Source organism: Pelophylax lessonae (assembly GCF_965119305.1).
Source record: "Pelophylax lessonae genome assembly, chromosome: 6".
NCBI lineage: Eukaryota > Metazoa > Chordata > Amphibia > Anura > Ranidae > Pelophylax > Pelophylax lessonae.
This window is the reverse complement of record NC_138773.1, coordinates 241051589-241064521: the sequence shown is the minus strand read 5'-3', so window position 1 is coordinate 241064521 and position 12933 is coordinate 241051589. Positions and strand designations below refer to the sequence as shown.

Below are 12933 nucleotides of genomic sequence, written 5' to 3'. Positions count from 1 at the left end.
TCATAGATTTTGAAACATATCGGGATGTCTATATGTTGCACCATTGATCAGTTCTCTCACTGTATGATACTGATCATATGCCCTAGACCTGAGAAAACCTGTAACAGTTCGGTATCGTGCTACATATATATCGTATCGTGATATGTCATATCTGTTGGATGATATTTGTGCCTTTCATGTGAATATTTGGGGAAGTGACTATATGCCGTTATTAGTTGCACACACCCATCTGTCTTTTGTGTTCAATATCCATTTTATACTACTATTAAGTTGTCTGACTCCAGCTACATGAAACTTAACTTATATGGTCAACATAGAAAACAAATGAATGGGTTTGTACTTAAAAGGTAATTTATGCCTCATTATACTATATGTTTACAAATTCTAGCATGCAGATCAAATTGACTTTGTCCTATTGTGCAGTAAACATGTCATGAAATAATGTCTGCCATGTGTTACATTGTTCAATGAAGACCAGGAAAACCCATACAATACAAAAAAGTGTGTATGCATTATGAATGACTTAAATATACTTAAATATAAGATCTCTTTTGTTTATGATTTTGTTTTCATACCTGTGTCTATGGATAGAAGTATGGGTATGTTCCTACACAGGGCCGGTGCAAGGACTTTTGACACCCTAGGCGAAATCTAATTTTGCCGCTCTGCCCCCCCTTTCCCCTGCCCATGTATACGGTGTAGGTGGCAGGGGTCAGAAGTGTGTAATGCACAGAATGCAGGGGAGTGCAGGGTTGCGGGGTGCGCTACATACTGCGTGCAGGGTTGAGGGATGCACTACGTACTGCGTGCAGGGTGCTATTCGTACTGATTGCAGTGTTGAGAGGTGCGCTAGGTACTACGTTCAGGGTTGAGAGGTGCGCTAGGTACTGAGTGCAGGGTTGAGGGGTTTGCGCTAAGTCTTGAGTGCAGGGTTTTGGGGTGCACTAGGTACTGCGTGCAGGGTTGAGAGGTGTGCTAGGTACTGAGTGCAGGGTTGCGGGGTGCGCTTTTTGGATAGTGCAAGGTTGTGGGGTGCGCTAGGTACTGAGTGCAGGGTTGAGGGGTGTGCTATGTACTGCATGCAGGGTTAAGGGGTGTGCGTTAGGTACTGAGGAGGGGGGGGTGAGAGGGGGATGGAGAGTAGGAGGAATGGAGGGGGGGTGGAGAGGAGGGGGTGTATAAAGAGGAAGGGGGGGGAGAAGGGGGGTGGAGGTGTATGGAGAGGAAGGAGGGGAGGAGAGGAGGGGGTTTATGGAAAGGTAGGGGGGGAGGAGAGGTGGATGGAGAGGAGGGGGGTTGGAAGGGGGGGGGGAGACGAGGTGGAGAGGATTCTCAATTAGTGTATGCTGCAGAGTGCATGCTGGGAGTTGTAGCCCGTCATCCCAACAGCATGATGGATGTGGAGCCCCTCAGAACCACATTGCAGTCCATCTACCTCACTGCAGAGGGCATGCTGGGCATTGCAGTTCCTCAGGATCCCTACAGTGGGCATGCTGGGCATTGCAGTTTCTCAGGATCCCTACAGTGGGCATGCTGGGCATTGCAGTCTGCCAGCTAAGTATCTTTAAACCCAAGGCAAGGCCATGCTGAGAGCTCCCCTATGGTACTTTAACTTACCACAGACAGTGAAGTTGTAGTAGACAGTAGTCGGCACACTCGGCTACAAGTCACGTGGCTGCTCTGACTATACACTGACTTCTCTCTTCAGCACGCTGCTCACTCACAAACCACGCCCCGGCAAATTATACACAGCTATAGGTGCATAGGCAGTACAGTAGTTGGACCCGCCCCCTCCACCTTCTTCTCCACCCACCAACCACTGTTGCAGGGGACAAAGGGGCGGAGCCCCGCATATTGGCCCCGCCCTTCCCGACATCAGAGAGTGCATTTGACAGCTCCAGGCCACCTTCTTCTCCGCCCACCAACCACCCACCGCTGTTTTGTCTAGACTAGAGACTACAGTATACAGGGGACAAACGGGTGGAGCCCCGCATATCGTCCCTGCCCTTCCCGACATCACAGCATCAATTTGACAGCCAGCTCCACCTCCACTCCGCTGGCTTGGGATTCAAGGTATGCTGCTCCTTCTCCACAAGTGCGGAAGGCAGAGAGGGGGAGAGAGAGGAGAGTGAGGAAGGCAGAGCGGGAGGGCGGGCACCGGGAGGGCAGGCGCCGCCCCCCACTGATGTGCGCTCTAGGCCACCGCCTACCTTGCCTATAGGTAGCGCCGGCCCTGTTCCTACAATAACACATGCAGCAACGTGTTGTGGCATTGCTCTTTGTAACCCTAAAAAAAATAAGAAAAAAGGGATACTGTTCCTTTAAAGCATGTTATACAGCACAGTGCTTGTGTTGTGTAATTTGGCCACCTGAAATACCTGACTGAACCTGCCCGGTTCTGCCCGCCTGAATAAACAACCAAGCGGCTGAACTGCTGCTTTGATTGTTTTTACTGTGCAGAGATTCACCAGTAGAAAAAAAGCTATCTGCCTGTAGCTGCAGGCATCATCCAGATCCCTCCACTGAAAGGCCAGGGCGTCATATGACGTTCAGCGATATGGAAGTGGCTAAAACTTGTGTAATAAGGGCCCATGTATGTAGGCGACTTTGCCCTTCTAACAGGAGGCACAGGTGGCTCATTTCTGTGCGTAGTTTTTGTGACCAGGGCAAATGTGTATATAAGTACAGTTGCCACATATTTCAGCCCGTCATTGACTTTGTCAGGCAGTGGGCTGTTTACTCCAACTGTGCCTTCTGAACACTCAAATATGCAATTTTTTATGCTATATGGGCAAAAGCATACATGTGCATAAACCCTAAATACAAAGCAAAATTTAAAGCATTGTACCTGGAATTCATTGGAATTTTATCGCACCTCTGCACCACAAATGTCAGTGCTTGTGACAGATTTATGCACCTGTCAGGAACAGGTACATGAATTTGTTTTTGGAGGACCACAATGAGGCAAGAATGTCCATATTGGAAACTCCTTCTCTGTGCAACTCAGGCTCAATGTTGGCACTCTTCCTCCCCGGCCACTGCACCCATGATTGGTACAGGGATCGATGAGTTCTGTTGTGGGGTGGGCAGAGCCTGGTGGGAAATTCTGAGACTAGTTCCCCATCAGGTCCACCTTCCTGGTGATTGGCAGTGGGTGGATTCCATAGCCACTATTTAGTCAAATAGCGAGTAAAAAAAGCATTAACTGCCTTCCGCTGCCATTCTCAAAGAGGGCGAGCCTTATGGACTGAATAATGGCCATGGAATCCACCCATTGCCATCTTCTGTCAATCACCAGGCAAACGCACAGGCAAAAACGTGAACACTTTATTTTGCTGTATTTGGTTTGGAAGAATAAATCCCCTCTAATGTTGGGTGTAGTACGTGTGGATGCTGCTGCATTGTCTAAAACTGTTAAAATAGTTTTAGAATGGGGTGCCCCGAGATTGTGCATATTTTTAAAGGGAGCCTTGAGATTACCTATAATTTTAAAGGGTGCCTTGACTGAAAAAATGTTTAGAAACACTGATATAACCTCACAATATAATAATCTAAAAATAAAACTACTATATAATCAGTGGTAGTTCAGTAAAAACAAGACAACACTGAAACTGGTAAAGCTTGTTAGTTATAGCAGTTTTTATTAGTCTTGTCTTGTGCGTATATTTATCTTATTTTTTTGTTTACAATTCTTTTTTTATTTTTGCTTTGTAGCCCCGATAAAGGGGGAGTGTGTTTTGGCCCCAAAATGAGTTGGCCTTTTTTTGGCTCATTAAAGCTGTTTCGGACCTTCTGAATTTGGTCTGATGCTCCTTCTGTTGGTTTAAGCCCAATGTTTTAGGGTGACCTCTATATATTGGTGCCACTCGAGCCTTCTAGCAAAAAAAAGTATATGAAGTATTTGGTCTTGGTGGACAATCCAGTAGCATTCCAACAAACCTTGTACTGAATGATCACTTATGAGCAAAAGAACATTTGAACTTGTGAAATCTATGATCAGTAGATTGAGCATTATGCTGGCGTCAAATGAAACAATCTAAACCACATTCATTATTAGAATAAAAGTTTGCATTCTTTAACAAATATTTCATTACTGTCAGCACAGGTGCATTTCACGGCTGGCAACAATTTTGCAGCTTGCCTCAAGGCACCAGTTTTATCAGTTTTAAAAACGCCTAATTGACACATTAGTTTGGCAAGTGTGATATGCATAACTCTGGCTTAACAAATGCAACTGAGACACAACCAGCTAACTATCTATGTACAGTAGCTTGTTTTATATTTGTTGTTTTTGTACCGGTTATATGTTTTAACACCATTTATAAATACAACTGTGTTTTTATGGATTCACCACAAGAGCCAGAAAAGCAATATGGGAGCTATCACTGTTGGTTTAATATTAAAAGTGAAATTCTGCTACTGTCATCCTTATCCCTCCTTTACTACTTAAAGCTGCTCCTTGCAAACAGTTAAATATTGCCTGGCAGGGCAAGAGACCTGCATTTTCTCTGCTTTAGCTTAGTAGCACCTACAGGTTTGGTCCCTCCTCCAGCATTTAATTGGATAGTAAAGGGAGAAATAACAGACTGCCACTGCACGCTCTGCTACTATTAGTGTGTTCCTTGCCCTGCAGCACAGCTGATTGACTCCTTGTGCTGCTTCTCCATCTGCCAGTTTGAGCTCTGCTGTACAAGAACTGCGAGAGATGGATACCAAGTCATATTCAGACTCCATTAAAGAAAAAAAAGCATCCAAGAGGCACTAGAACTTGATGTGGGTGCATACAAAGTAGTGGGAGGACAAAAACATTTGGAGAGCTCACTCTCTCGCGTTTGGTTGCTCACAACACACAGGGTTACCCTTCTGTTGGTACCCAGCAGGTTATCAGAAAAAAACATGCGCCAATGGAAGAAGCACCAGACCAAATTATAATGAACTATCTTATTTAACAAAATATCGTGAGTGGGGCTAGAGTATGAATCAATTATTACCCCTAGGAGACACCATCCCTGTGAAATGGATATAGAGAAATACAAAATTGTTGAAATTTTACATGTACCTCCTTGGGTATAATAAATACTGACCACTTAATTTAAAAACAACCTCACATATCTTTGTTCAATTAATTACACAGTGTCTAAAAAGAAGTATGTTTAAAAACAAGTTATCACATTCATTGTCCAGGATGATCTTGTCCTGGTCTTAAGATCCAATTTGTATAGCCAACGCGTTTCATGGGCTGACCCGCTTCACCAGGACCTCAGACCTTGTCCAATACTGTATCTTAATGCATGGCGGTTGGTGATAGCCTGGATGGCCCGAGGGAGTAGCCCTCCAGAAGGACTTGCCCCCATCTAATAAAAGACAGACAGTTCTGCAGATCTAGATATTTTAGTGTGTATGGATTAACAAGACAAGATGTCCAACCAATGGCAGGTAGACAAAGAGTTAGAACCCTTAATGGGTAAGATGTTGTAAATCCAATCAAGTTTCTAGGTAGAAATTTAGGCATAAAATACCAGGAAAACTCTCCACTCTGGGTATTACCTGTATCCTATATGGAATTACTTATGTCCAGTGTGGTGTCTATTTTGGGGTGGGTTGCAGAGACCAGGACAATATCCTGGACAATGAATGTGAGAACTTGTTTTCAAACATACTCCTTTTTAGACACTGTGTAATGATTTTGAATAAAGGTATGTGAAATTGTTTTTAAATTAAGAGATCAGTGTTTATTATACCCAAGGAGGTGAATGTAAAATCCCAACCATTTTGTACTTCTCTATATTCTCTTATCATTTAGTCTAGCGATGCTTCTACCGCTACATGGGTTTTTTCTGGTACCCAAATCATATGTAGTTATTTACACTGCTTACATTTTAAAAGACACTTCTGTATTAATTAGGAGCTTCATAAATTGTCTTTTAGATCTGCCTGGAAGTCAGCCTTAAAAAATAGCTAACCAAGAAGGGAAGTCAAGTGTTCTGACATCGCACATTGCATACTGGTGTTATGTCATTGACTAGCTAAGTAGTGAAGTAAGGATATGGATCGCACCCCTTGGAGCTTACACCTTTCAAACCCATTTAGCTGTGATAGCCCCTGTATTTCTATCTATACAGGTTTGTTTTAAGGTACCCAGACAATTAAACCTTTACTAGGCCATGCTGATGGAAAAATCCTGGCATGCACATCTACTACACAATACTTGTCAGAGAAACTCCCCTAAACTTTGTACCTTCTGTCTCGGCTTATTTGGCTGTTGGCTAAAATTGTTTAACCTGTCTACTTGAAATGCTGAAAATTTGCACTAATTTAATATCTTTACTGTTAAAACCCTTTGTATAATTGCAAGAGATTTGATCAGACCCTTTGCCTTTTTGTATGGGTACCTTTATACATTGCCTTGAGAAAAGTGAGCACTTGTGTGGAACTGTTAACTAATACTGTATGTCAGCTTGTCTTGTCTTTGCTTCTGGCACAATGTCTGAAATTTAATGGTTTTCTGTTGCTTTTAATGCTTCGTGCAATTTAGGCTAACTGTGTAGATATGTCAAAGAAAGACAAGCGCACGGCGAGGAGGTGGAGAACAAAAAGTGTCAGCAAAGATGCAAAAATACAACTTCAGGTACAATTTTAATCCCTAATCCAATACAGCTGTTTCAGTCTGCCCCAATTCTTTGCAATGAGTAACATTAAAAAGGTAACTGTATTGTTAAAACATACAAGTGTCATTTTCAATTTATCCAGGGACACCAAACACCTTTGCCAATATAACTTCTTACTTCTGCTGCTTTCCTTCCCCTATCTTTGGAGAGATGACATTACAGGTCCAGGCCAGTGTAGACATTGATATGTTTACATTCATTTTGTCTGTGGTTTCTCTCCAATCTAGGGAAAAGCTGTCTATGATTCAGTTGAGTTGACCTTTAAAAGGCAAATAGACCATTCTCTTTGCAAGTGAATTTTCCCTTAATGCCTAGTTCAAACTTTTGCAGCCGCATTTGTGCAGATGCAGCAGCCTACGGGCTACGGTGCCTGTGCTTCATGCAGGAAAAAGGTTTCTGCCCCAATTTAAAAAACAAAAAGCGGCAGATTTCCTGGTGGTTCCTACATGGGCAAACACACTTTTAAATGCATGAGGGTGCCATTAGGAATGATTGGCACCCTGCGCATTTTTTAAGAACAGCGTGTTTTTGCTGCTGGTGGTGGAGGGAACAGGTGTTATATCCCCCCCCCCCCCCCAATAGTGTGAACCAGACCTAACTTAACCACTTTATGTCCACCCTATCGTAGCTTTACTGCTACAGGGCATGTGGATACACGTGATCCCGCACTTCCGGGTCACAGGTGCGCTTGCATGCCACCAGTGGCTCGTTCCCACTGTCATTGTGCACTGAGGGAACCGATCAGCAGGTACCACTGACTTGATGATATCTGCCGGCACTCACCGATTGTTCAGTACACAGGCAGAACAGCAGCCTGCCTATGTAAACAAGGCAGGTTGCCGTTCTGTTGGTAGGGAAGGCATCGATCTCGTGTTCCTGCAAAGCAGGAACATGGATTTATGCCTTCCCCTAGTAAAAGCACCTCCCCCACAGTAAGAAAACACCAGTTAGGCACACCGATAACCCTTTCATAGCCCCTGATGTTAACCCCTTCGCAGCCAGTGTCATTAGTACAGTAACGGTACATATTTTTTAGCATTGATCACTGTATTAGTGGCACTGGTCCCCATAAAAGTGTCAGTGTCCGATTTGCTTGGCGCAATATTGCACTCTCACTAGAAGTCATTGATTGCCGTAAAATATAAGAAAAAGAAAAATTCCAAAAATATATCCCATAGTTTGTAGACACTATAACTTTTGTACAAACCAATCAATATATGCTTATTTGGATTTTTTTGCCAAAATATGTAGCAGAATACATATTGGCCCAAATGAATGAAGAAATGTTTTCTTTTTTTTTTATTGGATATGTTTTATAGCAGAAAGTTAAAAAAAAAAAATATATATATATATATATATATATATATATATATTTTTTTTTTTTCCAAAATTGGCTCTTTTTTTAGTTTATAGAGCAAAAAATAAAAATGCAGAGGTGACCCAAACACCACCAAAAGAAAGCAATTTGGGTATTGTCGCACGACAGCGCAATTATCAGTTACATAGTTAGTCAGGTTGAAAAAAAGACACAAGTCCCTCTGGCTCAACCAATAAAAAACTTAAAGTAAAGCAGTGTCGTATCACAAAAAAAAATTGCCTGGTCATGAGGTGGGTAAATCTTCCAGAGCTAAAGTGGTTAATGAATGAGGTGAATCTCTTTACCCAGTTTAAAACTTTACCCAGTTGTAAAGCAAAAATATTGGTCTATTTTTTTTTTTTTTCCTTGTACATGATCGATTTATTTTCCTTGCACATTCCTTTGCAAAGTGATTTTATTTTACGTTTGCTAAGCTAAGGGAAAATTTTCTTGCAAAGTGAACATCCTGTACATCACCTCTGTCTTCAGTGACAAGAGCAGTAAATGATGACTACAATATTCCGTAGCATACGTGTAATAACTAGAAAAGCAGATCACAAACTGTTGGAAGCAAGCAACAACCTGCATACATTAGCGGATTCCTCTCCAGAGCAGGGAACAGGAATATCTACTGTGTATAATATATTTATTCCAAGTAAAGTTATCCTTTTAGGCTTGGTTCAAATGTGTGTGTGCGCATATCACAGTTAGGGCAGCCCAGCCCAGCCCATTTATTTCAAAAGGTTGCCCTCCAACAAGAAAGAAGCACTAAACTTTATTTTCTAAATAATAATAATAATTATTGACACCCCAACGTGTCTGCTAAAGTGCACCACATTTCTCGATGCAGCACGATGTGAATGTTATAAAAGATCAATTGGGGTAAAAATATAGTTAATTTGTCGCATTGCCACCTGTGACTATTCTCTTTTCAAACTTGGATTTGGGCCCAGAGTTGTCAATAGAATAAAATCTGGAGTCCTTCAGTTTAGGGGAGCGCAGCTCTGTACAGCATTATAGTAAGGAAACCAAACGAGGAAAACCATTTAGTTAAAACTTGGTCCAACACATTTAATTGTACTGTAATTAGCCATTAAAATGTAAAGTTCCTTTATTACAAAACTATGTTTGTTTTTCTGCAAGTGCCAAAAAAAAAAAAATATATATATATATATATATAACTAGCAACTACAGCAGCTTTATTCATAATTTAGAGGGGATCTCCCAGAGTCCTAATTCCCCTGTAACTAGCTTGACTGCCTTTTGCACAACTTTGCTCAAAGTAAAATTACTAAAAGCCTGTTACATAAAATATGCAGAAATTTTCTTTCCTTTACTGGACTGAATTTATGATAAGAAACGTGCATCTTTACAAGATAGACCTTTATTTTATTTTATTTGGCCACTCAGAATGACCTAGTTTAGTACCTACCTTACAGAAACAGGTAATCATTGGATTACTGCCTTGCAGATCATGTAGTTTTTTCTCAACAAGAGTTTTGGTTAAATGTATAACTTAAAGCCCAATTACAGAAGATTTGAAAATCCTCCTTTGCATTAGGACTGTGGCCACACTGAAAGGGTTAACTGCTTGTTTGGTCTAGCATGCAGTGCTTTTTTCTTTCTTTTTTTTTTCTTTTTTTTCAGCGCGCACTACTGCAACACAGTGGTATGAATTTGGGCCCACCAGAGCCATTGCCTTTTCATACTGTGGGATTGTGTTGGAATAACCAACCAACACAGTCCCATTGCATCAGGTGTGAACATACAACCCCAATTCCAAAAAAGTTGGTATGCTGTGTGAAATCTACATACATTTTATTGAAAGTTCTAATAAATATATGTTAAATTATATATATGTTTATACTTTAATTTTTGACAGTTGGTGCCTAAATTGGGGCTGGCTGGTAGGGACCCAATGCGATACTTTGCCCAAGGGCCCATGATCCTATTAGGATGGCCCTGCTGGAGTATGGGGGAGAAGACTTTGCAGGGCCCAGTCTAGCAGCAAGGAGGATCGGGTGTGTAGATCTTCTTTTCTGTGTCCCCTAAACCTAAACAAGCAATTAACCCTAGCAGTGTGGGCACAGCCTCACTACAAGGGATAGTTTTTAGTTTTCTTGGAGTTGGGTTTTAAAGTAAATTTGTGGATAAATGAAAAGTGACAAAGGAACATGACAAAAACATGTTAGAGGTGCTAGGATTTCAAATACAAGGATATCTTTGAATAAACTAACTGGCTCTGGTGGGACAGCACTCAAATACTCAGGCCTCCCTCAGTGGGTACCTGGAAGCAAATCAAAGTATACAGATGTGTGCCATTGTTTGTAATACCGTCACAATAAAACAGCCAACGGTGTTTGGGGCAGTAAAACTCCCCCTTCCTCAGGGCTAGGAGAATAGAATAAGGACCTGAATGGACTCAATGGAAACTAGAACCAAATAGATCTGTATCTGATCTGGTAAAAAACATTCTTTTGTATTAGAATAACCGTGTAATCGGCAGCAAATTACCATGAGGGGTAGCTGCCAACATTTGCTGTCTGCACATACGAGTTGCTGTGATATCCATTTAATGCAGCACAGCCCCACCCCTCTGTCTTGCGTTTGCAAGTTGCAACATCTCAGAGTTGCTATTTGCATAGGGACAGGTACAATTCATCCCACTTATGGCAGTGCCCAGGCCCGCTGATAGATCACTCGCACCCGGCATTACATTGCATTGGGAGCAGAGGAAATTACCTACTCTCCACACTCAAGTGAAGAAATAGCAGCTGCACCAGACACCATTGTAACAAAATGTATGTGCTGACCGCTTGGGCAACCTCTTGAGGATGTTAGTTTTTACTTTTAATGTATTCAGGATTGTAATTCATCATTCGACTCCTTTCTCCCCATTTCAGATAGACTTAGGTACACTAGCAGTCAGTTGGAGAATACATTGTTAATCATCCTTCTTAATGTGTTTTACAAAAAATAGAAAATTCATGTGGCAGTAACAGCACCCTAATGACTAATAAACTACTAATATATGTACACTTATTGCGATAGGCTTTTCCATGTCTCCTGAACATATTTATATCTAGTCTGCTTGCTCTGCTCATGTTGTATCCCTTTTCTAATAAATACCCATGGTGTGGTATGTGTACAGAGTTTCTGTTGTATATGTTAATGTTCCCTATGTTGTTTTTTTGTTCTTGGACATAAAAGTAACATGCCATATGAAGAATGTGTATCAGTTGTCCTATCTACATGCAGCCATACTTGTGTATTTTATTACGTAAAACTCAAGCATTTGAATTCTAGGTTTCTGTAACTTCTTGACTTCTGCATGCAATGGGTTTTCACAGGCCTGTAGCTGCAATTTCACCTTTCACCTGCAGTGCCACCTGCTGCTTTAGTCTGGTACAGTAAAACCTTGGTTTGAGAGTAACTTGATTTAAGAGCGCTTTGCAAGACAAGCAAAATTTTCAAATACATTTTGACTTGATATACAAGCGATGTCTTGATATACAAGTAGCCTCAAGTCACAGCTGAGTATAAAATAGAAGAGAGGCGCCTCTAAGTGTAGCAATACGGTTACATTTAATGAAGGTACAACATTTAGCAACTCACATGGTTGATGATTGGAACAGGCACATCTAAGGATGCAGGCATCCAGGCTAAAGCTTTTCACATAGACCATCCTCCGCACCGCCATCTACTTCATCCCTTCCATGCTGCCCCTCGCTTTCAGATCGCTTTACTGCAGGGTGGTCTTCCCGGTCAGGATTACAGACTGGCAGCCAGCGGTGCAGAAGATAGTCTATGTGGACAGCTTTACCCCGGATGCCTGCATACTTAGATCTTAGATGTGCCTGTTTTATTCATCAACCATGTGAGTTGCTAAGTGTTGTACCTTCATTAAATGGAACCATATTGCTACACTTAGAGGCACCTCTCTTCTCTTTGATACTCTGTAGCTCCTGCTGGATTTTGCTTCTAATCCCCTTGTGGAAGCGGCTATTTGTGGATGGACATTTTATGGTTACACAACCTATCGCAATGCTATAATCTTTTTATATGGACTATAAACTGAAGGACTTATGAATAAATGGTTGTGGAACGAATCATCTGAGTTTCCATTATTTCTTATGGGGAAATTCGCTTTGATATAAGAGTGCTTTGGATTACAAGCATGTTTCCGGAACGAATTATGCTCGCAATCCAAGGTTTTACTGTATCTTGTTCTTGCAGGCAAACCCAAACAGCCTACATTTGCAAAGACCGGCCAGAAATGTGAGATAAGGGTCTAAGTCTTTTTATTATATAGTTTTAGATAACAGAATGCTTCATGTTACTATGTTACTGATACAGAAGGGACATTTAAATAAAAAAAAAAAAAAAAACTTCATTTATGTAGGCAAAATAAATGATTCCCTTTTTATCTTTGTAGTCTTTGCAAGCCCGTTTTTACATATAGACCCATTTATCTCCCTCCTGAAGACTCTTATACTGGGGCACTTATCGAAAATGGTCTGTTGGCACACTTGATTTTTTGGAGTCATTGGTGGAAGTAGGATAGTAGAACATGTCCTGCACCGAACAGACCAAGCATAATATGTATCTATGTACACATTTAATGTAATAGTATTTTTAAGCAACACTAACATTTTTGAAGAATATGATAAATATATTGCACTATAAAATGTCATCAAGTTTTGGAGCCCAGATATATGACAGCAATTTCCTGCACCTATTTTTAAAACCGAACATGTGCTCTGTTACCCAGCGAGAGCCAGGACTTCTCAACTCATTCACATTCTGCACAGCAGCTCTTTCAAATTGCCTGAAAAATCCTTTACTTGGAAACAGTCAGTAGGATTACAGAGGGCATGCCAGGTTCCCCAGGAGAGCTCTTTTGCTGCC

At 41.4% G+C, this 12933-nt stretch overlaps 1 protein-coding gene across 1 annotated transcript in view; it reads left to right on the top strand.

Moving 5' to 3' along the window:
• The window catches only part of OSBPL6 (oxysterol binding protein like 6), a gene marked incomplete at its 3' end in the record, with an annotated part of 388621 nt that overhangs the window by 281323 nt on the left and 94365 nt on the right, over window positions 1-12933 (top strand). Inside the window, exon 10 of the mRNA XM_082261776.1 lies at window positions 6536-6628. Within this exon, the coding sequence (XP_082117902.1) occupies window positions 6536-6628 (93 nt within the window). The remainder of the gene's footprint in view (window positions 1-6535; window positions 6629-12933) is intronic.